The 22,500-nt window shown below is 49.6% G+C and overlaps 1 protein-coding gene across 1 annotated transcript in view; it reads left to right on the forward strand.

The window, feature by feature from the left end:
* tmtc2b (transmembrane O-mannosyltransferase targeting cadherins 2b) overlaps nucleotides 1–22,500 on the forward strand; it is a 133,686-nt gene that overhangs the window by 73,115 nt on the left and 38,071 nt on the right. Inside the window, exons 3-5 of the mRNA XM_062547753.1 lie at nucleotides 16,668–17,604; nucleotides 19,652–19,766; nucleotides 22,333–22,418. Coding sequence (XP_062403737.1) covers nucleotides 16,668–17,604; nucleotides 19,652–19,766; nucleotides 22,333–22,418 — 1,138 coding nt within the window. The remainder of the gene's footprint in view (nucleotides 1–16,667; nucleotides 17,605–19,651; nucleotides 19,767–22,332; nucleotides 22,419–22,500) is intronic.

Here is a 22,500-nt window from a genome sequence, read left to right on the forward strand (position 1 = left end):
GTCAGAGCAGAGCTATGCTAAGATGCGCTGATAGGTTGTCGTCCATAGTTAGGTATGATGGAGTTGGGGGAGCCGGGCGGTGATTGTGGCCAGTAAACAGCTGGATAGCTCTCGCTGTGAGCCCCCCCTAACCCCCCCGCCCCCCCTCCATACACTCTTACACACACACACTCACTTCTACTCATCTGGAACATTCTCACAGGGCAGAGTGTGGCGCTACAGACGTCATCTCCCCGCTGCTGAGCCACGAGGACGGAGGGCTATTTTAGGTCCTCTGCTGCCCTAACGTTCCTTCCTCCACATCAGGCCACTCTCCCGTCCAGGGGCAGAGAAAAACAACCGCTCAGAGTGGAGTGTGTGTGTCTGTGTGTGTTTATGTGTGTCTGTGTGTGTTAGTGTGTGTTTGTGTATATGTCTGTGTGTGTGTGCGTATGTTTGTGCATGGGCTGGGCATATGTGTGTGCATGTGTGTGTGTGTGCGTGTGTGTATGTGTATGTGAATATGGGTGTGTATATGTGTGTGTGTGTGCATGTGTGTGTGTGCGTGCGTTTGTGTTTGTGTTTGTGCCCCCATAAAACGCTGCATTCCTTCAAAAAAATAACATCAAGTCAGAGTTTTTTATGGGGCTCCTTATTGGACTCAAGCTGTTTGGGTGTGCTGTCTGGAAGGGCATCTCTTTTTTCAGGGAGTTTGGAGGGCTTGATTCATTCACTGTTTACACATACTTGCAGACAGACGGACACTTTGGCTGTTTGCACAAACTTGCGGAAAGAGACCTCCGTCATTGCAGAGAGGAGTCTCCCCATTGGCTCTTTGGGCATAATTTGCAGCGAGACTTCTCATTGGCTGTTTGTGTACATTCGCAGAGAGGAGCGTTCTCATTGGCTAGGTTGGGTGGCAACTCGGGAGTTGCGGGTGGTGCTCGGGCAGTTATTATGACATGAGTGTACTCTGTTTTCATACTAATAAAGACATGAAAGACCTGACTTGATGACTTGCAGCTGCCTAAAAAACTATGTTTTCCCCTCCATCTCTCTCTCTCTCTCTCTCTCTCTCTCTCTCTCTCTCTCTCCGCACACAAATATGCCTCTGGCTGCGTTGCAGGCGGTACCCTGTGACACGAGCTCTTTCTTCTGTAGCATGGGAGCGGTGGAGTGGTCCCGGGCCAAGTCTCTCGCTGCTCAGTGCTGTGTTGTGACACACTGGAGTGATTACGGCGGCTGCGAAGCAAAGCCACATTTGGACACATCTTCCTCATAAACATGTAGCCAAGCATTGGGATCAGCTGGGAGGAGAGCACTCCTCCTCCTCCTCCTCCTCCTCCTCCTCCTCCTCCTTCCAGATTGTTGTGTGAAGACGAGAGTTCTCCTGCATTCGTTCCTTAGTATGACCTGTCTCAATAGAGCTCTCAAGCCTCTCTTGCTCATCTCAAGTCTTCGTGCGTGCGTGCATGCGTGCGTGTGTGCGTGCGTGCGTGCGTGTGTGCATGCCTGTGTGTGTGCATAATACCAGGCTACATTTATACATATGAGTTAGAGAGAGCAAGAGAAAGAGGAAGAGAGAGAACACAACACATACATACACACACACACACACACACACACACACACACACACACACACACACATACACACATACACACACACACAGAGGCACGCACAGGAAAAGACTATTAGACACTAATTTAAAGGCCCAGGTTCTTCCAGATCATCAGGCAGCTTTCCCAGTCCTATTTAAATCCTAATGAGTACTGTGGAGGCCTGAATGTGCAGTGTGGAGATGGCAGGCCCTGCTCACCGAACCACAGCTCAGTCACACACACACACACACACACACACACACACACACACACACACACACACATACTCCTAAAACCACACTCCTCTATGCAGGGTTTTGTTCATTCTTTCATCTCTCTCTCACACATTCTCTCTCACTCTCTCACTCTCTCTCTCTCTCTCTCGCTCTCTCTTCTTTTTTGAAATGATGACTTTGTTTTGGCTTGACTTTATCTTCCTAGCAGCTCCCTCGCTCCGAAGCGAGAGCGAACCTTTTATCTCTCCCTGCGTCTGCCAGTCATATCGCTCCTATGCATGAATTCTTTATTTTAGTTTATTGTTTTTTTTATTTTTTATTTTTTTATGTCTGTTTGATCTGCTCTGATTCTTTTACGATGGTTCCTTCCGCCTAACGACTGTGAGGAATGGCTGCGTTAGATGTCATCTCTGCAGGTATATATATATATATATGAGATGTTATTATGCTACAGTACGTGATGCTATCTGGAGCCAGTAACGTGACTAATGGTGATGTTAGATGCTATCGGGTCTTCCTGACATAAGTTCCACACTGTGTGTGTGTGTGATAAGCATCTTAGCTACGCCTGTGTGTAGCTGTGAATGATGAGTGAGAAAAGGAGTTGTGAAAGCTGTGATGACAAGTCTTGTTCGGTGTGTGTGTGTGTGTGTGTGTGTGTGTGTGTGTGTGTGTGTGTGTGTGTGTGTGTTTGTGTGTGTGTGTGTGACACTTGGCCTAATGGGGATCCCAAATGTCACTCGTGCTCCTCCATTAATCTCTATCAAGTGTGTTTGGAGATGACTGTCACTGCACTCTCTTGCATGTACACACACACACACACACACACACACACACACACACACTCTTCTACACAAACATTTCCACACATAAACAAACTGTCACGGGCAAACACAAACAGATGCAACAGGGGTCTGCCTCAAGTTGCTGAACTGTGAAATAACAGATTTTTTCACACCTTCGTTTCCAATTTACTGTGTGTGTGTCTGTCTGTTTGTCTGTGTCTTTCTGTAAGTGTGTTTGTGTGTCTCTGTCATCCATTGCATGTGTCCTCTGTTATCGAAGGCCAGTTGCCTGCAGAAATGAGCTTTATAGGAAATCAGACTCACACTCCAAATCACAGACTCACACTCCAGATCAAGTAGCACAACATAAAACACGAAGAAGAGAATAGAGGAGCAAGAGAAAGAGAAGGAGAAGAGAAGGAGAGAGAAGAGAAGTGAGCTTTTCCAGAGTTGTTATTTACAGCCGTGAGGTCACCACACACACCACAACTCATCAGAATTATCTTCCTACTACCCCCCAGCACATACAGACACAGAGACTCAAACATAAGCACACACACACACACACACACATGCGCGCACACACACACACACACACACACACACACACACACACACACACACACACACACACACACACACACACACACACACACACACACACACACACACACACACACACATACATACAGACACACAGACACACACACACACACACACACACACACACACAAGCACACACACCGGAATGCCCTCCAACGCAAACAACACCCAGGCCAGCGAGCCAGCCAGCCAGCAGCGCAGCGCCAGAGCCCTGTGGTAGGAGCGGCAGTGTAGGGCCTCAACCCGAGACGCGTCGCGAGACCAGCCCCAGTCAAAACCCATCCAGCGCCGACGCCAAATGGCATGTGACTGGACGCTGACAGCATAATAGCATTACCCAGCGCTCAATCTGATTGAGGGATGACCTGATGAGGCGGTCAGGCAGTCAGGCAGCCCACGAGCACGCGCTAAGGCAAAGCAAAAAAAAAAAAATATGTGCATCTGGAGGAGCGGGCGGCGGAGGGATCCGGGCCTGGCCCTCTGAAATGAGCCGGACGTTTGTTGGCCGGATGTTCGGACGAGGAGCCGGGGTTTGGCTCCGGCGACCAGGAGATGGATTTTTTTTTTTTTTTTTTTACCGTGTCTCCTGAAAACGGTCGACTGCGAGAGTAGTTCCGCGTCGTTGGGTTCGGGGATTATCACCCGGCCGCACCTCGCTGGCCGACCCCGCGCTCTGACAAGCATGACTCAGCGTTTTCATTCAGCCGAGTCACCGAGGCAACCCGAGATGGCCAGAGCAAACAACGCTAAGAGGGATAAGAGAGAGAGAGAGACGGAGGAGAAAGAGAGAGAGGGAGAGGAGAGAAAGAGAGAGACGGAGGAGAGAAAGAGAGAGAGGAGAGAGAGAGAGAGAGAGAGAGAGAGAGAGAGAGAGAGAGAGAGAGTAAGATGGAGAGGGCAAAGAGAGCTTGTGTAAGCATAGCCTGGCTGTGGTTTCACGCAATAAACATGTGCAGAGAAATGTTTCTCTTCTTTTTTCCGGCGTTTGGACGGATTGAGGTTTCTGGCTCTCATAACATTGTTTTTGAATAGAGTTCCCCTGACCCCTCTCTCTCCCCCTCTGATGCTGCGCGGGGTCTATTTGCCTTTAATTAAGACGCACGGCTAAAGGTGTTGCTCTTGGCCACGGGGGTGCGCTGACTAAACGTATTGTTAAGGATCGGAGCCCCCAAAGTCGTTTTTCATGGCTTATATATATGGCGCATGGCGGCCCGGTATCAGAGAGCTGCCCGGGAGGAACGCGTTCCGAGGGTCGGAGTGATGAAGCAGACCCGGGCTAACCCGGCGATGCCTCACATCACATCACACGTCTAGTCGGGCGGCCTGCCGCGCTGGAGTCCTCGCTCGGCCACTCTGTCCAGCGAGCGCCGCACTGAAGCACGCATCTGTGTGTGTGGTTCATTCGGGAAGTGCAGAACACTCATCCTGTCCTCCTTTTTGTGTTCTCTGTTGCTATTACTCTCACTTTCTTTGTTTTTCTGTCTTTATTTGCCGCACGTGCGCACTCACACACCCACACACACACACACACACACACTCACGCTCTGTCTCCCTCTTGTTATGTTTCCCTGTGGGAAGTTTATCTCCTGTAAGTGTCACTGGACACTTGTTTGCCTTCTTTCTGCAGTGTGTGTGTGTGTGTGTGTGTGTGTCTGTTATCTTGATCTGTATATTTGTATAGGTATCAGCACCAGCATGTACTTGTAGGTGTGTGATTCCAGTGGAAGGTTGTGTGTTATTTGCAGAAGCAGTTCTCACAATACCACTTTTTGTGTGTGTGTGTGCGTGTCTGTTACACCACAGAAACTGCCTGGCTCCAGTGCTAATGTGTTACAGTCTATGTGTTGCTGTGACCTTCAAGAATGTGCTTGTGTGAGCATAGTGTGTGTGTGTGTGTGTGTGTGTGTGTGTGTGTGTGCCTGTGTCTATGTACTGTATGTTTGCATGTTTGTGCACATTTGTGGTGGGTGCGGGGTGCCCGTGTTTGCCTGCCGATTATGGCTGACTAGGAACTCGGTGGTGTGGCACCAGCGCCTCGGTTTCGGCGAAAAGAACCTCGTTTTTTTTCGTTTCGTTCGCTCCCGTGGGTCCCGTCCAAATCACCCATTCCGTGCGTGCATGGCGCTCGAGGTTTCCGCGAATTCTGGTCTCTCCAGCTCTCTGGCCTCGCCGCTGGAGAGGCATTTGGTTTAATATCGACGGCTGAGAAGGAGACTCTTAAAAGGCTTCTGTGGTTTGGTCCTGAGACATGCGAGCGTGCATTTCACCACCCTAATGGCTTCCTCTCCGCGCCTTCACGCTCCCCATAATACAGCCTCGCATGACAACGGTCCCTCCTTCCCCAAACAACACACACACACACACACACTCACGGACACGCTCACTAGCTGCCGTCCCCAAAGCTGGTTTTCTCTTTCCGCTGTCTTTTTTTTCTCTCTCTCTCCACCCAGTGACTTTATTTATAAATCAGTTGGGAGAAAGGATTGTGTAGACTACCTAAATCCAACAAATAAATAAGGAGATAAATATGTTAAACCCCCCGAGCATCCCGAAGACAGAGCAGTGCTTATCTTTCCTCAGGGGGGTTAAGTCTTCCCCTGATGCTTATCTGACTGGTGTGTCATGCAGTTGCGGCTTAGACAAGTGTTTTGTTTAGCTTATCTCTGATGGGTTGGAGCCAGTAAACGGCTATATGTGTGTGTGTGTGTGTGTGTGTGTGTGTGTGTTTCAGGAGTTCATTCCTCCCACTGTGCTGTCTGTCAGATGGTTTTATGGGTCTTACTTCCATGTGAGTGTACACACACACACACACACACACACAGGCAGCTCCTAGTTTATGTGTCTCATTCAGCACTTTCCGGGGGGTGATGTCATTTACTTGCTAGTCTCCTCACATCCACTTTCACTCCACCCCCCCCCCCCTCTCTCCCTCTCTCTCTCTTTAACACATTCACACTCACACACATTGGATGGCGCGGAGTGGACCATGGTTGTGGTGGGTTAAGTGGTTTGACCCCTGCCTTGGCACACAGTGCTGGTCTGAGTCTCAGTACGAACTCTTGACCCCCTGAAGCCTCCTTACAGTCCTGCCTCTCCTCCATTCTCCCACTCTGTGTGTGTGTGTCTGTGTGTCTGTGTGTCTGTGTGTCTGTGTGTCTGTGTGTCTGTGTGTCTGTGTGTCTGTGTGTCTGTGTGTCTGTGTGTCTGTGTGTGTGTCTGTGTGTGTGTCTGTGTGTGTGTCTGTGTGTGTGTCTGTGTGTGTGTGTGTGTGTGTGTGTGTTTGTCTCTCTATCTCTCGCTGTGTGTGTGTGTGTGTGTGTGTGTGTGTGTGTGTGTGTGTGTGTACATGTGTGTTTGTGTGTGTGTGTGTCTCTCTCTCTCTCTCTCTCTCTGTGTGTGTGTGTGTGTGTGTGTGTGTGTGTTTGTTTGTGTGTGTAGGTATATTTCTTCTCTGTTGTACCTCAGAGGCAGGTCATCACTGTTAGGAGGGCCAGCCTCAGTGCACAACAAAACTGTCATGGCCAACAATGAGCATTCAGCTAGGAAGTCAATTACGGTATGAGTTTCTGATCTGCTTAAGTGTGGATTTGGATCCGCTGTCATGAGGTGACAGTGAACTAAATCAGAGAGAGAGGGAGAGAGAGAGGGGGATAAAGAGAGGGAGAGAGATAAAGAGAGAGAGAGAGAAAAGTTTTTGTTCGACATGGAGCGTGAGGGCTGTGTAATTTTGCCTTAAAATCAGGAGCGATTATGCAGGCTTTGCTGCGGAGCTCGTTAAAATGGGCACTGGAATTTTCACCATCACCGGAGACGGACTGCATGCGCTGTCACACTGGGGCTTAATCTGAGCTCTGAGGCGGGCAGGGGGTCCGCAAGTCGTGTGTGTGTGTGTGTGTGTGTGTGTGTGTGTGTGTGTGTGTGTGTGTGTGTGTGTGTGTGTGTGTGTGTGTGTGTGTGTGTGTGTGTGTGTGTGTGTGTGTGTGTGTGTGTGTGTGTGTGTGTGTGTGTGTGTGTGTGTGTGTGTGTGTGTGTGTGTGTGTGTGTGTGTGTGTGTGTGTGTGTGTGTGTGTGTGTGTGTGTGTGTGTGTGTGTGTGTGTGTGTGTGTGTGTGTGTCCTCGTAAGACTTATCTAGCTTATTGGAGTAAAATAGTATGGCAGCCAAAGGAACCTTTTTAATCCACTGCTTCTAAATCTGAGCTGAACTGAACATTGAGTCCACCACCTCCTTGTGAGTCCACACACACACACACACACACACACACACACGTACTTGCACACACACTCTTCCTCACACACACACACACACACACACACACACACACGTACTTGCACACACACTCTTCCTCACACACACACACACACACACACACAAACACACACACACACAGTCTGAATAATTAAAGCTGGGACTTTTATATTTTTCTTCTTGATTCATAGCATCCCTGGTCTACTGTTGGGAGTTCCAATAGAGTGGAGAGGGTGTAGAGGGACTCTTTTGTCTCCCGAAGCCTGGCCTCAGTCGGGGAGCAGCGAGCAAACCCCAGAGTCTTTAAAACCCCTCTCTCCACCTTCCAACTCCCCCCCACCGCCTGCCTCCCATTTCTCATTCATTTCTCCTCGCGTTTGTCTCCCCCCCCCCCTCCGCCCCCCTCCCTCGACCATTCAGGGGAGAAGTGCTGTGCGGGCGAAGAAAGCGTCCCTTTAATTGGACTATTTCGCTCCTCATCTCCCAGGATATTACCCTCACATGCCTGCCTCAGAAAGAACTCAAGTGTTTCTGTTTCCAAACTGATTGGACCTGAATTACGAAACAGACTGAGCGAGAGATGGCGAGAAAGAGAGAGAGAGAGAGAGAGAGAGAGAGAGAAGGAGGGAGGCAGGGAGGGAGAGAGGGAGGGAGAGAGAGAGAGAGAGAGAGAGAAAGGGATGGTGGTGGAGGGAGGGGAGGGGGGAGTATGTTTGGGAGGGTGAGGGTGGAAAAAAAAGCCTCACTTGCCTCTTGCTGAGTTGCTAAACCACTTATTTCGAGCTAAACAGGATTACAGACAAAAGAGACAAAGCAGGAATTCCGTGGACTTGCCCAGTGCGCTGGAGCAGGCATGGCGGGCGGCGGGGGGACGGTACCCCACCACGCGGCTCCGCACCGGACCCCTCAATGGCTAGAGAGAGAGAGAGATCGTGGGTGTGTGTTTACCATGAAGAACAGCAGACTGTGTGCACAGGCAGAGCCACATGTTTGGAGAAGATTGAGTGTGTGTGTGTGTGTGTGTGTGGTTGTGCGGTTGTGGTAGAGGTGTGTGTTTGTTTACCATAATGGCTGCCGCAGCTTAGCCTCCTCACAAGGAGCTTTGGGTGGATCAGGGAAGCTAATGTGCTTCCTGTCGCTCGCTCACTCGCTCGCCGTCAGGATCGTTTTGGTCCCGGCCAGCTTGAGCGTTCTCAGTCTTCTACTCTTCTCTTCGATCTTTCACTTTTTCCCTCGTTCTTTCACACTCTCATCTCCCTCTCTGCTCTCCGTTTATCTCTCCATCACTCAATACTTCCATTCAATTCCTCTGACACGATATATTAATTTCCCCTCTCTCTCACCCCCTCCACCCCTGATCCTCTTCTCATCTCTCTCTCCTCCTTCACTCCTCATCTTCCCACTGCTGATCTTCCCTCAATCTCTCTCTCTCACACACCTCATCTTCCCTCCATCTCTCTCCCTCTCTCTATCCCACTGCTAATTTTCCCTCCATCTCTCTCTCTCTCTTCCACTCCACCCCTGATGTTCCCTCCATCTTTCTCTGTCCCCCCCCATCTCTCTCTCCCTCTCTGTGTGTGTGAGTGTAGTGGCCCTGGCCCTTGCGTGCAGACAGTGCTGCCTCTGTTAGCCGTTGAGCTGCGGGCCCTGACGCAGGCTGGCCCCATTCCCCAGCGGTGACGACGCCGCAGCAGAGCAGAGCAGCACGGCGCAGTGTAGTGTAGTGTAGTGTAGCGCCGGACAGATGAACACGTAACCAGAGGAGCCGCAGAGCCACTCCATCGCACATGTGGAGGCACTTAACCGGGTGGAGGTCCCGCCCTGCAGCAGAGAGAGAGGGAGAGATGGAGAGAGAGAGAGAGAGAGAGAGAGAGAGAGAGGGAGAGACTGAGGGAAAGAGGGGGAGAGACCGAGAGGGAGAGAGAGAGGGTAAGGGAGAGAAAGGGAGGGACTGAGAGAGATGTAGAGAGAGAGATAGAGGGAGAGAGAGAGAGAGAAAGATAAATGGAGAGAGCAGAGGGAGAGCAAGGGAGAAAGAGAGAGATGACATATGTGTTTGTCTCAATGCCAGGTAGCAGCATGTGATTGAGTCTGTGTGAGTGTGTGTGTGTGTGTGTGTGTGTGTGTGTGTGTGTATATGTACATATGTGTGAGTGAGCCGTAGGCCAGAGACCATCAGCAGGGAGTTGAAAGTGGCATAGGAGGGCAGAGGAGGATAGCCACACGCACACACACACACACACACACACACACACACACACACACACACACACACACACACGCACGCACATCATTGCCAGAGGGTGGTCCTGTCTGGACTTTGTACGGGGGGAAAGCTGCCTGGCATGGGATGATGAGTGTAGCTGCAGGCACTCAGCTGGTTTTAGTACAGCACACAGAGACAGAGAAAAAGAGAGATAGAGAGAAAGAGAGACAGAGAGAGAAAGAGAGAGAGAAAGAGATAAACAGAGAGTCGAATAATAATAACAATATACTCCAAAAAGATATGTAGCAAATACTTGATCAAAAGCTCAAGTACTTGTGCACGTAATACACACACACACACACACACACACACACACACACACACACACACACACACACACACACACACACTCACAGGGTTTGTAGTTATTTTATCCAGTCTCCAGGCACTCAGCCGAGAAACACATTCTATTGCTTGTGAACGAACTCACACACTCGTACACCAGCATCATTCACCCTCTCCGACAGGCTTCAGATTTCCAGCTGTCTTAAAACTCTTCCATCCACACACACACACACATACTTACAGTACACCAGTGCGAACACAGAACACACACATGCACAGGCACACACACACACTGCAAGGTTCCAAGGTCCTGCGTCCTTCCAAAAACCATGTTGCCACTGAAAGCTCACTTGTGTACATTGGCCACAGGAGCAATGGAGAGTCTGTCTAACACACATACACACACATACACACTTTATGGAAAAGTATGAAAAACATTCCTCATTATTGCTTTTTTCCCCCATGAATATTGTGTATAGTGCTTGCAGGGTGGTATGCACTTGTAATGGAGAAGAGGGGTTTTGTTTGTGAGGGGAGGAGTGGAGTGGCAGTTCATAAAATGCCTCGGTGCATTATACAGTAGCCAATGATGGCCTGGATGTGTGTTGCAGACATGTTTGTGTGTGTGTGTGTGTGTGTGTGTGTTGTGTGTGTGTGTGTGTGTGTGAGGGCTCTCTGCTCATCATTTGGTGAAGCGCCACAGGCTCCATCTCTGCTGAAAAGGTGCAAACGACTTGTTGCCTTTATTGTCTGTAAAGCATGTCATAGTTCCCTGGCTGAGAACTTTGGCTGCTGCCTCCCCCCATCTCTCTACTCAAACACACACACACACACACTCACACACATGTGTACACACACACACACACACATATTTCCCCCTCTCTCCCCTCTCGTAACATCTCTTTGGTCTTGGCTGTGGCCGGCTGGGCTGTTGAGCAGCAGCAGCAGCAGCAGCAGGAGCAGATGTGTTTTCGATGTGCAGCTCCGTCTCCTCTGTCTCCCCTCGGCAGGAGTGCTGCTGTTTACCAAACGTGTGTGTGAGACGAGCAGCGCAGACGACACCGCGAGTGTGTGGTGTTGTTAGCGCTCGACTGTCGGTGTCGGTGTCACGGGGCGTCGCTGCCAACGCTGCGACGTTCTCCCTCGTGGCACGCACACACACACACACACACACTTCCCGTTTTATGGATGCATCCCTCAGCTGTCGCCTCTGGCCGCTTAAGTTCCGTGCCAGAAACAACAGACGTACACACACACACACACACACACACACCATGTGCGGAGTGTTTCACGGATATTTCCGTTGTCATCGCAAATAGGCAGGGCGAATGTGACAGAAATACATGTGTTGATAGAGATAAACGTCCTGGAAGTCGCTGGCTCACAGGACTGTTTTTTTCCATGACTCAAACGGGATGTCTGTAGTAGTGTGCTTACCCAGAGAGGCTCAGTGGAAAGTGTGGGGAGAGAGAGACAGAGACAGAGAGAGAGAGACAGAGAGAGAGAGACAGAGAGAGAGAGACAGAGAGAGAGACAGAGATAGAGAGAGAGAGACAGAGAGAGAGAGCAAAAGACCTCCACCTGCTCCCTCTCTCTCTCCGCTATAAGGAATGTGATTAGGGGATTATTAATGTGTGTGATGAGCGAGCCGACGGGGGCGGATAATCACCTCTAATCATGACACATGTACAGCGATCCTTTGAGCTGTGTGTGTCTGTGTGTGTGTGTGGAGACATACCAATGTCAGGATGTGTGTGAATACGTGTCTATATCAGTATTTCTGTGTGTGTGTGTGCATATCTACTTCTATATCAGTGTGTGTGTGTGTATGTGTGTGTGTGTGTGTGTGTGTGCATGTCTGTTTCTGTATCAGTATTTGTGTGTGTGTGTGTGTGTGTATGTTTCTGTATCAGTACTTCTGAGTGTTTGTGTGTTTGTGTGTGTGTGTGTGTGAGAGAGAGAGAGTGAGTGAGTGAGGCATGTAGCGTAGCGTCAGACCCCTTGCACACGCATGTGGAGGTGATGATGACATTGACTGTAATCCCCGTTCCCACTCGTCTGTTAAGCCCAGCCGGGCCTTTCAACCGGCACCGACCCGCTAATCCCAGCGTCTGCCAGTCCACCCCGTCGGTCCCCCCAGGCCCCGGCCTCGTCCTCGCTGCTGTCCGCCTCTAACCGGGTCTGATGACGATGCCTCTGCCTGGCCGTCAACCTATAGGAGCACACGGCCACGGCCACAGCCATAGCCATGGCCCCGTTTGTCATATCTTTCATCTGCCAGGGTTGGTGAGGGAACCACCTACAGTACTCTCCACACCTTTATTTCACCTTCACCTATTCCCATCTACACTACTGTGTGTGTGTGTATGTGTGTGTCAGGAATGAAATGCCTCATAGCCTGGAAGTAACTGTGTGGAAGGCTGCTGGGTAAAGGCAGCTGATTACTTGCCTGATTGAAAGGTTATTGTCACCAGAAGAGAAAGTGAGGCTTTTTTCATTCTTTCTCTATTTTCACATCTATCTATCTATCTATCTCTCTATCTATCTATCTATCTATCTATCTGTCTGTCTATCTGTCTATCTATCTATCTATCTATCTATCTATCTATCTATCTATCTATCTCTCTATTTATCAATCTCTACATCTACTGTATCTATAAATCTCACTATCTCTCTCTTTCTTGTCTCCCTTTTTCTTTTCCTCTCTCTCCAGCTCTCCACCTCGTGCTCTCTTTCCCCCTCTCTTGCTCTTCCACCTGGAAGTCTCCAAATCAGCCAAAGTTCAGTGCGTTCCCCCCCTTCATTAAGGAGTAGATTAGTATGGCCCAGTGGCTGTAATAACTGGCTCGCTCCAACAGTGGCCTATTGTGGGGCCGTAAGCATATTATGCAAGTGTGTGTGAGTGCTAATCGTATTGGACGCAAGACATGGGAGAGTGCGGGTTCCAGTGAGGGAGCTTTTAGTTTTATTTTGCCAGTTCAGTGGTCTTTTGTCATGACCTGAAACTCCCCCTTGGACCTGTGCTGTTGTCGAGTGCCAGGCCTCTTCCTCCTCCTCCTCCTCCTCCTCCTCCTCCTCCTCTTCCTCTTCCCCATCCACCACCACCACCACCTCTTCTTCTTCCTCCTCCTCCTCCTCCTCCTCCTCCTCCGTCTCCTTCTGCTGTCTCACTTTTCGGACTCCCAGCTTGATGGCTCTGGCAGTTTAAGATATTAGTCCTGCGAGCTGCATTTCGACAGCTGACCTTTGCGTTTCCAGACAAGTCAGGCGAAACACAGAGAGTTCCAGAACAGTGGGAACATCTTCAGATTCTCTCTCTCTCTCTCCTCTGCTCTCTCTCTCTCTCTCTGTCCATGTCAGCGGACTTCTACCGTGAAGCGCTAAAGACAATATTTTTATTTTGGCGAGCCAAATGAGCTCAAGGATAGACCAGGTCCAAATCGGCAACACAGAGCCACCGCGCCAGGCACTGCCTCATCTTTATTAAATCAAACCGAGGTACTGCGCCTTCACTTTGATGACATGTTTGAAATGTATTTGTTGTAGGCCATGTCATGTTTCTCTGATTTTCACCCATGAATAGTTTATAGAGCAGACTACTCCTCCCTGGCCCTGGGCCACAGTCTTCCCACAGAAGGACAACGCTGGACGGAGTTTGGTTTTCGGGGTCTCGATGAGACTTCTGCGTTTCCCATTAGAACCTGCACCCACTTGGTCTCTTTTTTTTCTTCTTCCTCCCTCTATCTCTATCTCTCTTTCTTTCTTTCTTTCTTCCTCCCTCTCTCTCTTTCTCTTTCTTTCTCCCTCTCTCCCACTTTCTCTCTCTCTCTCTCTCTCTCTCTCTCTCTCTCTCTCTCTCCCTCTCTCTCTCTCTCTCTCCCTCTCCCTCTCTCTCTATCTCTTTCTCTTGCTCCTGTCTCTTTGTAGCTCTCTGTTTAAAGACACCTTTGGGAGCGCCATTTTATGACCTCTTCCCCTTCGGCAAGAGCCACTTTCCATCAGGATATTCCGGCCAGAGTGCGGAAGCTCTGCGGAGCTGCACGCAGTACACCTCGGGGTCCTCTAATCATTCCCATCTCCTCTTTTCTCTATGGACTCTGCTTCTTTTTGATAAGTCTTCTATTTTCTGCACACAGCCCATCACGATCCAGAAATGGTGATCCCTGACTATACGTTTCTGAGCGACTGCCAGCTCCGTGCCAGTCATTTTGACGTTGCTCCAGATCCGGCAGCCTTTTTGCTGAAACAGACTGGAGTAGAGATCACAGACTTTTGGGGCAGGCTCAGGTGATTTATTTGCGCTGTGACTCGTGAGCTTTTTTCTGTTGACAGATTGATGTCTCTCTGGAACGGCAGGCTCGTCCTCTGTTTGGGTTCGCTATACGAGAGAGGCGAAGCTACGCCGAGACGAGCCCCGCTGCTTTTTTTGTCATGTGGATTTTGGGTCGGCTGACGATAAGTCGAGTGCTAATTCCATCAGTGCTAAATTAGGCGTTGCGGCGCGGGGTGGACTCAAGCCTATTGAAACACGTCCAACCTGCATTTCAAGGTCGGCAGCCCCTCACACCCTTGGGGAGATGAGAGACTGAGGCCTTTTTTTCCTTCTTCCTAACTCTTGTTTCTAGCACTTTCTGCGCTATTGTGATGGTAGTCGAGACCTGCAGAACACAGCATGAGGGCTGGAATGAGAACACGGAATGCGTTGAGAATAATCCAATATCCTCTGGTATGGCCTAGGTTCTTTTGTCCCTGTAGGATCGCGTCTGTTGGGTTGTTCTTTTTTTTTTCTTCGTCACTGCTCTCGCAGGAGAGGATGAGAGTCTTAGCATCGAGATGGATAATTTGATTGCATGCTGAGAGAGAGAGAGAGGGAGACCTATTTATCCTGATTTCCCACGGGAGAGCTTGTCCGTCCTCATCGGATATCATAGAAATGACAAAAGACTATAAGAAAATCAATAGCCATCACTGCCGCGCTTTGCTCGAATGGCACCGCGCAAATTTTGCCGTTTCCCCCAAAGGCGGAAAGGCAGATCAAATGGATTTAGGAGGGATTTGGTTGTTGGCTGTGACTTTTCATTTAAATGGTAAATGGGGGTTACAGGGGCCTTTGCATCTGCCAGGAGAAAATTGCACAGTTTGAGGAAAGCAAATGTGTACATAGATGACAAGGCGCCTCAGGCCCACCCCCGGTCAATAACATCGACGGCATCCGTAATGCGGTCAGCGCCGCTGGACTGCTGTCAGGATACGCTGAGCGGCGCAGAGATGGTGTCAAGGGCTTCCATGACCTTGTCATGTGACCTGCTGCAGCCCGGCGTCTATCGCCAGAGGAAATGCGTGTAATAACAATACGCCTGTGCTAGCGTAGCACGTAGCACTTGGCCCGGGTTGAACAGTGTGCCGTAGGGTGTGGGCTGGTGTGTGTGTGTGTGTGTGTGGGGGGGGGGGGGGCGCGTGAGGTGGGATCTCCAAGACAAACAGACAGGGAAGGCCGGATTTATCCTGCATAACAGCAACCCCGTAGGGAACAACAGGGCTCGAGTAAGCCCTCAGCGAAGAAATGTGTAAAAGATTCAAACACGCCATAAATACAGCATAATCACTTCCATACCGGCTGGCGGAAAGTGTTTAATATCGAGCTCGCGCTATGATTGATAGGCTGCTGTTTAGGCCATATTTCAGCATTTATTTGTGTAAGTTTGCACAGGCCAGGTTGAGCGGCGAGGGGGGTGAGGGGGGCGAGGGGTGGGGGGGTGTGGTGGGGGGGGATCAGACTCGGCTGTGTTTCCTCCACGTTCGTGACGTCAAGGCCACGGCGTGCCTGCCAGCAGCATGACTTATGCATCTCTGTCACTGTCTTGGCTGTGGAGCAGGGTATATGAGAGGTGCCGTTTTGGTAACTTTGGCGCGGAGTTTGAGTTCATTAGCGGTGATTGCCGGGGTTGGTGGGGGGGGCGAGGGGAGGGTGGGGGCGGGGGGTGCCCTGGAAAGAAACAAGCTGCATCTTGTCATTGTCATCTGATCGCTTTCAGTCTGATGTACTGCTGTTTATCTGACGTGAGTGTGTGTGTGATTGGTGTGTGTTTGAGAGTTGGCTTCAGAAAGGGGTTGAGGAAACATACACTGCTTTTTGCCAGACTTTTTTTTTTCCCAGCATCTTACCTCCTACACAGACAGACGCGCACCACACCATATATGATGTCCAGCAGCACTCAAGTGTTGCTGACTCAGATTGCAGGGGAGGTCAGGGACGTTGGAGTCCACGCCTTCATTTTAGCAAAGCGGCCTGGAACCGAATCAGACTCCCGAGTCAGAAGTCCAGGAGTCAGATCATACAAACCAAGCAGAAAATGAGCTTGGACCTCTTCGTAGTGTTTTATCCCTTAAATTACGCTTGTGTCCTCTCAACTGACATTGGCCACGTTTCCCAGATTTGTTAAGAAGCTCATAAGTGCTAAGAACGCTCCGAAGAAGTTCTTAGCTTTTAAGAGCTTCTTAATGAATCTGGGAGACCCAGCCATTTTCAGTCTCAAACTCACTCACTCACTCACTCATTCACTCACTCACTCACTCACTCACTCACTCATTCACTCACTCACTCACTCACTCACTCTCTTTTTTTCTCTCCCTCTCTCTCTTCTCCCTGTCTCTCCATCCTGCAGAGGAGAAACCTCCAGCTGCTGGTCAGTGTGTTCCTGTTGGCGGTGTGGGGGGTGCTGCTGCTGGCGTTCCGCCTCTACTGGATGGGCAACAAGCCGCCCAACTTCTCCAACTCGGACAACCCGGCGGCGGACTCGCCCAGCCTCCTGACGCGCGCGCTCACCTTCCTCTACCTGCCCGCCGTCAACGCCTGGCTGCTGCTCTGCCCCGACACGCTCAGCTTCGACTGGTCCATGGACGCGCTGCCGCTGGTGCGCGGCCTCGCCGACTGGAGGAACGTCCACTCGCTGGCCTTCTACGCCGCGCTGCTCGTGCTCGGCTGGCTCGGCCTCGGGCTGCCCTTCCGCCGGTCGGCCGCCTCCGCTTCCTCCTCGTCGCCCGCCCGGGGCAAAGAGTCCAACGGGAAGGCCCACCATCATCCGGCGGTGACCAACGGCAAGCTGGCCGCCGCCGCCACCAACGGCAACGGTTACCACGGCTCCGACCATGACCACGGCTCGTCGGAGAACGAGCACCCTCCGGGCGTGGAGAACGGTACGAAGAAGCTCACCGCCGCCCACCAGACGGCTTCGTCGTCGCCGCTGACCTCGGCATCGGCGGCTCCGAGAACCTCGCTGCCCACCACGGAGAACGTGCTGGTGTTCTCGCTGGGCCTGATGGCCGTGCCCTTCCTGCCGGCCACCAACCTGTTCTTCTACGTGGGCTTCGTGGTGGCCGAGCGCGTGCTCTACATCCCCAGCATGGGCTTCTGCCTGCTGGTGGCCGTGGGCATGAGGGCGCTGTACGTGCGCCTGCGCCGCCGCTCCGCCCGGAGCCTGGTGCTGTACGCCGGCGCCGCCCTGGTGGTGCTCTTCGGCATCAAGACGGTGCTGCGCAACCAGGACTGGCAGAACGAGGAGATGCTCTACCGTTCGGGGATAACCGTGAACCCGGCTAAAGGTGAGATTCACACTTGGCTAACGTTGCATCAGCATTCACACCGCTTTAATCACTCCTCGTTTGGTTGACGTGTTTAAGCGCGTCATGAATTATTTAAGAGGCGAACATATTGAATTTGTGTTGTTGGTTGTTTTTGTTAGTTCCAGACTGTTTTGTTAGTTTGTTTCGATTCGCCTGTTTAACGGGGTGTTTTTGTTTTTCTTGATTTAATGGCGTTCTTTTGATGAAAGGCGCCAGAAGATTAAGGGTAATTAGGGTGGATCATATGGCCTCTTTCAAGCCATGCAGCTGTTAATTAGCAAGCTAACCTTTGATTGAAGCCGTGGCATTTTGTTGCTTCCTTGGCGGGCATCCGTTGTCGATAGCAGCCAGACTCAAATGATGGAAAGTCAAAGAGTGAAGTGCGGAGTCCAACGCGGTCAGCCCTCTGAGCTGCCGTGACGGAGAGCGATAAAAGCCTGCAGCACAGGACGTTCCGTATTCACTCACTTCCTTTTCACAAGCTTTAAACACACGCAGATGCACACACACACACACCTTCTCACACATGCACACACGCACACACATGGAGGTGTTAGTGTGTGTGTGTGTGATGGGGGGGGTGGGGGGGGGGGGGGGGGGTAGGACAGAAGGAATGTGACCACCGCCCTCAGCTTCCATCCTGACTCCTCTCCGGTGAGTCACCATGGAGACGTGCCCGTGGGTGTGTGAGGGCACCCTTGGCATATTCTGGGCCCATCCTGTCATGCAAACAAACAGTTTGCAGTAAACACCTCCGGGATGCAGGAACAAGCAATTGACCGGACTTCCAGGTTGCAGGAAGTCTTAAGCGCCTCAGCCAAGCAGTCTGGAAAAGATGTATTTTAATCTGGGTTTTGGTTTGGTTTGTTTTCCCTTTTTGCGAACGGATTTTGAGGCAGAGAAGGCTGTTCAGTTTAGGCCCCTCTGTGGCATGTAAAAAGTGAAAAAATACAGGCTGCCGACTTCCAAAGAAAGTCAAAACTGCCACTTACATTGCCACAAATTTGAGTTTATTGTCGTAATAACATTTCAGCTCGAATTCATGTAAAATGGATGCCTTACCTGATGATATAAACATACGTGTGTGTGTGTGTGTGTGTGTGTGTGTGAGAGAGAGAGAGAGAGAGAGAGTGTGATCAAGTGCACTCATTTTTGAGATTTCAAGCTGTTTGAGCAAACATTTTCTTAGGTTATTTATGTAGCCTCAACACCATATCTACGCAGAACTGGTTGTACTCTTGTCTGGTTCTGTTTATCATACACATGCAGCCAAATTCCTTTCTGAGTAGGAAAGTAGAATCTTCTAGAAGCAGCGGAATTGGACCGGTCAGTCCTGCCCTCAGTCCTTAGCCAGAGTATATTTAAAATGCCTCACTTATCCAGAGCGTCCCGAAGAGACACGGGCTGGAGACTGTTATCGGAACCTCTTCCCATCTCAATTCACAAACCAATTTCTTTTTCAATTTATTTTTCTTCCCATAAAATGAACTAATTTCATCACGAGGCAAATAGGTATTTCATATGGGAGTGTGTGTGTGTGTGTGGGAGGGGGTGGGGGTGAGAGGACAATTTACTATTCTTCACCTGACCTTCCTGCACCAAGTTTGCATCTCGTCTAGTCTTAGCCCTCCGTAGCACAAGTTATTGTTTTAGTCTTGCTCTCCACAATGGATTTAAACAAGTATCTGAAAGGCAATGGCAAATGGTAACTGGATTTAAACAAGTGTCTGAATGGCGATTGCAAATGGTAAATGGTTTGCGTTAATGCTTTATGCTTTTGTGCTCAAGCACTTAAAGCACTTTACAGCTTCATATCCCCCCCAAGAATACTAAACCCCCCACACACACACACACACACACACATACACATACACCCCCTACACACACACACACACATCCCACACACACACAGACACACACACACAGACACACACACACACACACACACACACATTCTGGACACCATCTCTCTGGACTGGGCGGCTAATTCTCTGTCTGTCTGTTTGTCTGTTCTTCTCCTGTTTAGCATGGGGGAACCTGGGAAACGTCCTGAAGAACCAAGGCAAGATGGCTGAGGCCGAACGGGCCTACAGGAACGCTCTGTACTACCGCAGGAACATGGCAGACATGCTGTATAATCTGTACGTACTGCTACGTGTGTGTGTGTGTGTGTGTGTGTGTGTGTGTGTGTGTGTCCTGCCCCACCCCTCTACTGTCTCTCAGTGTTCTATTGTTTATCAGTGTTCTACCCAGAGCCATATAGATGCTTTTCATTGGCAAGATGTAGCAGTCAATCCGAATGATCGTATACATGGGATGGGAACGGACTACACCACCTCTTTCATTCCGATTAAAACTCTGATTGGATCAGGAATTTTCATTCCGATTGAGGTGTTTATGACAATTTTTATTCCGAGTAAGCTGTTATTCCATTTCTAATCGGAATGGAAGTGTCCATGTAAACGTGACTAGTGTTCTACTCTCTCTCAATAAATATGTAAGAATGTATTTTTAATATACCGGTATAGTAGCGCTTGGTGTTCTGCTACTCCCATTGATCTACTATTCAGCATTCTGCAGTGTTCGAATATCTCACGGATTCAGCCGTGACGGCCCCCTGGGGATGTTCATTGCTGGCCCTGTTGATAGAGGGAGCATGGAAGCTGGTTGGGGTCTGGTTGAGATAGCAGCAGGAGTTCTCCCTTCAGTCCACAGTCCACAGTCTGAGAGGGCGATCAATCCGCTCGTTTGCTCCAGCAGCTCTCCCTGTTGTCAACACTATTGATCGCCATACCAGATGGAGCCTCACACATACGGCTAACAGTGTGGCTAGGCTCTGGCCCTGATGCGGCTCAGATGTGGCTCTAAGACCCCCCCCCCCCCTCTAAGGGAAGTTTCGCGTGAGATCGGGTTTGCATTAGTCATCTGCATGGGCTGTTTGCTGGCATCAGCTTTGCTCGGCGGTCTGCGCCCACGGTAGTGCAGAGGTCAGGTGAAAGGCCCTGAGCCCCACCCCCCAACACACACACACACACACACACACACACACACACACACACACACACACACACACTGACCCCCAGCAGCCACAGGAGCTGGTCTGACCACAGCATTTATCATTAGGGGTTTGCATTAAGCTGGGAGCATCTATTGATTTATGCATTTTCCCGGGAACACATCTTTCACTGGCTCTGTTAGCAGCCCTGCAAAAAGCCCCCACAAATACACATACACACATATACACATACACATGCACATACAGTGAGGAGCACATGTATTTGATACCATGCTAAAACAGGAATATAAAATCATCATTTGACAATTGATCTTAATGCCTTAATTAAAAAAAAAAATAGTAAAAATCAAACCGCCAAGGACACCAATTTTCTTTGTGATTGAAGAATGTATCGTAAATAGATAAATGTTTTCCTTAAATGCTAGGGGAAGGAATTATTTGACCCCCTATGTAACCCTATGGGAATTTAACACATAGGGTTAACATAGGGGCAGGCAGATTTTTATTTTTAAAGGCCAGCTATTTCATGGATCTAGGATATTATGCATCCCCATAAATTTCCCTTGGTCTTTGGAATTAAAATAGCCCCACATCATCACATATCCTTGACCATAGCTAGAGATTGGCATGGTGCTTTTTCCAGTTGGCCTATTAGCCTGTTGATTTGCATTGAGCTCAATGAGCATCAAACAGGCTAATAGGCCTACTGGAAAAAGCACCATGCCAATCTTTAGCTATGGTGAAAGGTATGTAATGATGTGGGGCTATTTTAATTCCAACGGCCAAGGGAACTTTATCAGGATGCATAATATCCTGAATCCATGAAATAGCTGGCCTTAAAAAATAAAAATCTGCCTGCCCCTATGTTAACCCTATGTGTTAAATTCCCATAGGGTTACATTGGGGGTCAAATACTTCCTTCCCCCTAGCATTCAGGAAGAACATTTTTTTCTTTACGAAACATTCTTCAATCACAAAGAAAATTGGGGTGCTTAGCGGTTTTATTTTTACTATTTTTTTTAATTAAGACATTAAGATCAATTGTCAATTGATGATTTTATATTCCTCTTTTTAGGCAACTTTAGCATGGTATCAAATAAATTTTCTCCTCACTGTACACACATGTATACATACATATACACACAGACAGAAAGAGTTTCAGAAAGAGGGCTATTGAGAGCGAGAGAGGGAGATGTACAGTAGAGGTAGAGAAACAGACAGAGTGACTGAGGGAGAGTAAGAGATGGTGTGTCTCCTCACCTGTATTGACCCTAATGACTCCCTCCAGCCTCCTGTGCTGTGGTGCAGTGCAGTGCGGCGTTAAGCCCTCTGAGACACACACACACACACACACACACACACACACACACACACACACACACACAGTAGGGGAGACAAACTGAGGACTGCAGACTCTTTCTGAACATTCCCAGCGGAAAAGGACTCGAGTGCAATAATACTTTAGGTGTGTGTGTGTACATATAGGCACATTTTTATGTTATTTGCGAATGCACAAGAACAATGTTCCAATTATAGCACCATCGATGGCTATTGTCTCCTGGTTAGTCATGGGCATGGCTGAATGTTGTGTGTGTGTATATAGTATGTGTGTTTTGAGTGTTTAAACTTTTTTCTCCACCATTTAATTTCTTTCTCTCTGAGTGGTTTCTTTCTCTCTTTTATATCTCCAGAGGTTTGCTGCTTCAGGAAAACAACAAGTTCTCGGAGGCTCTCCACTACTATAAGCTAGCCATTGGGAGCAGGCCAACACTAGCTTGTAAGTGCTGATTTTCCCTTTTTTTATTGACGATGACAATTTCAGGCTCCCACAAATGTGACTGTTTATTCTGTGTGTGTGT

Source organism: Sardina pilchardus, chromosome 10 (genome assembly GCF_963854185.1).
Source record: "Sardina pilchardus chromosome 10, fSarPil1.1, whole genome shotgun sequence".
In the NCBI taxonomy this organism is placed as follows: Eukaryota; Metazoa; Chordata; class Actinopteri; order Clupeiformes; family Clupeidae; genus Sardina; species Sardina pilchardus.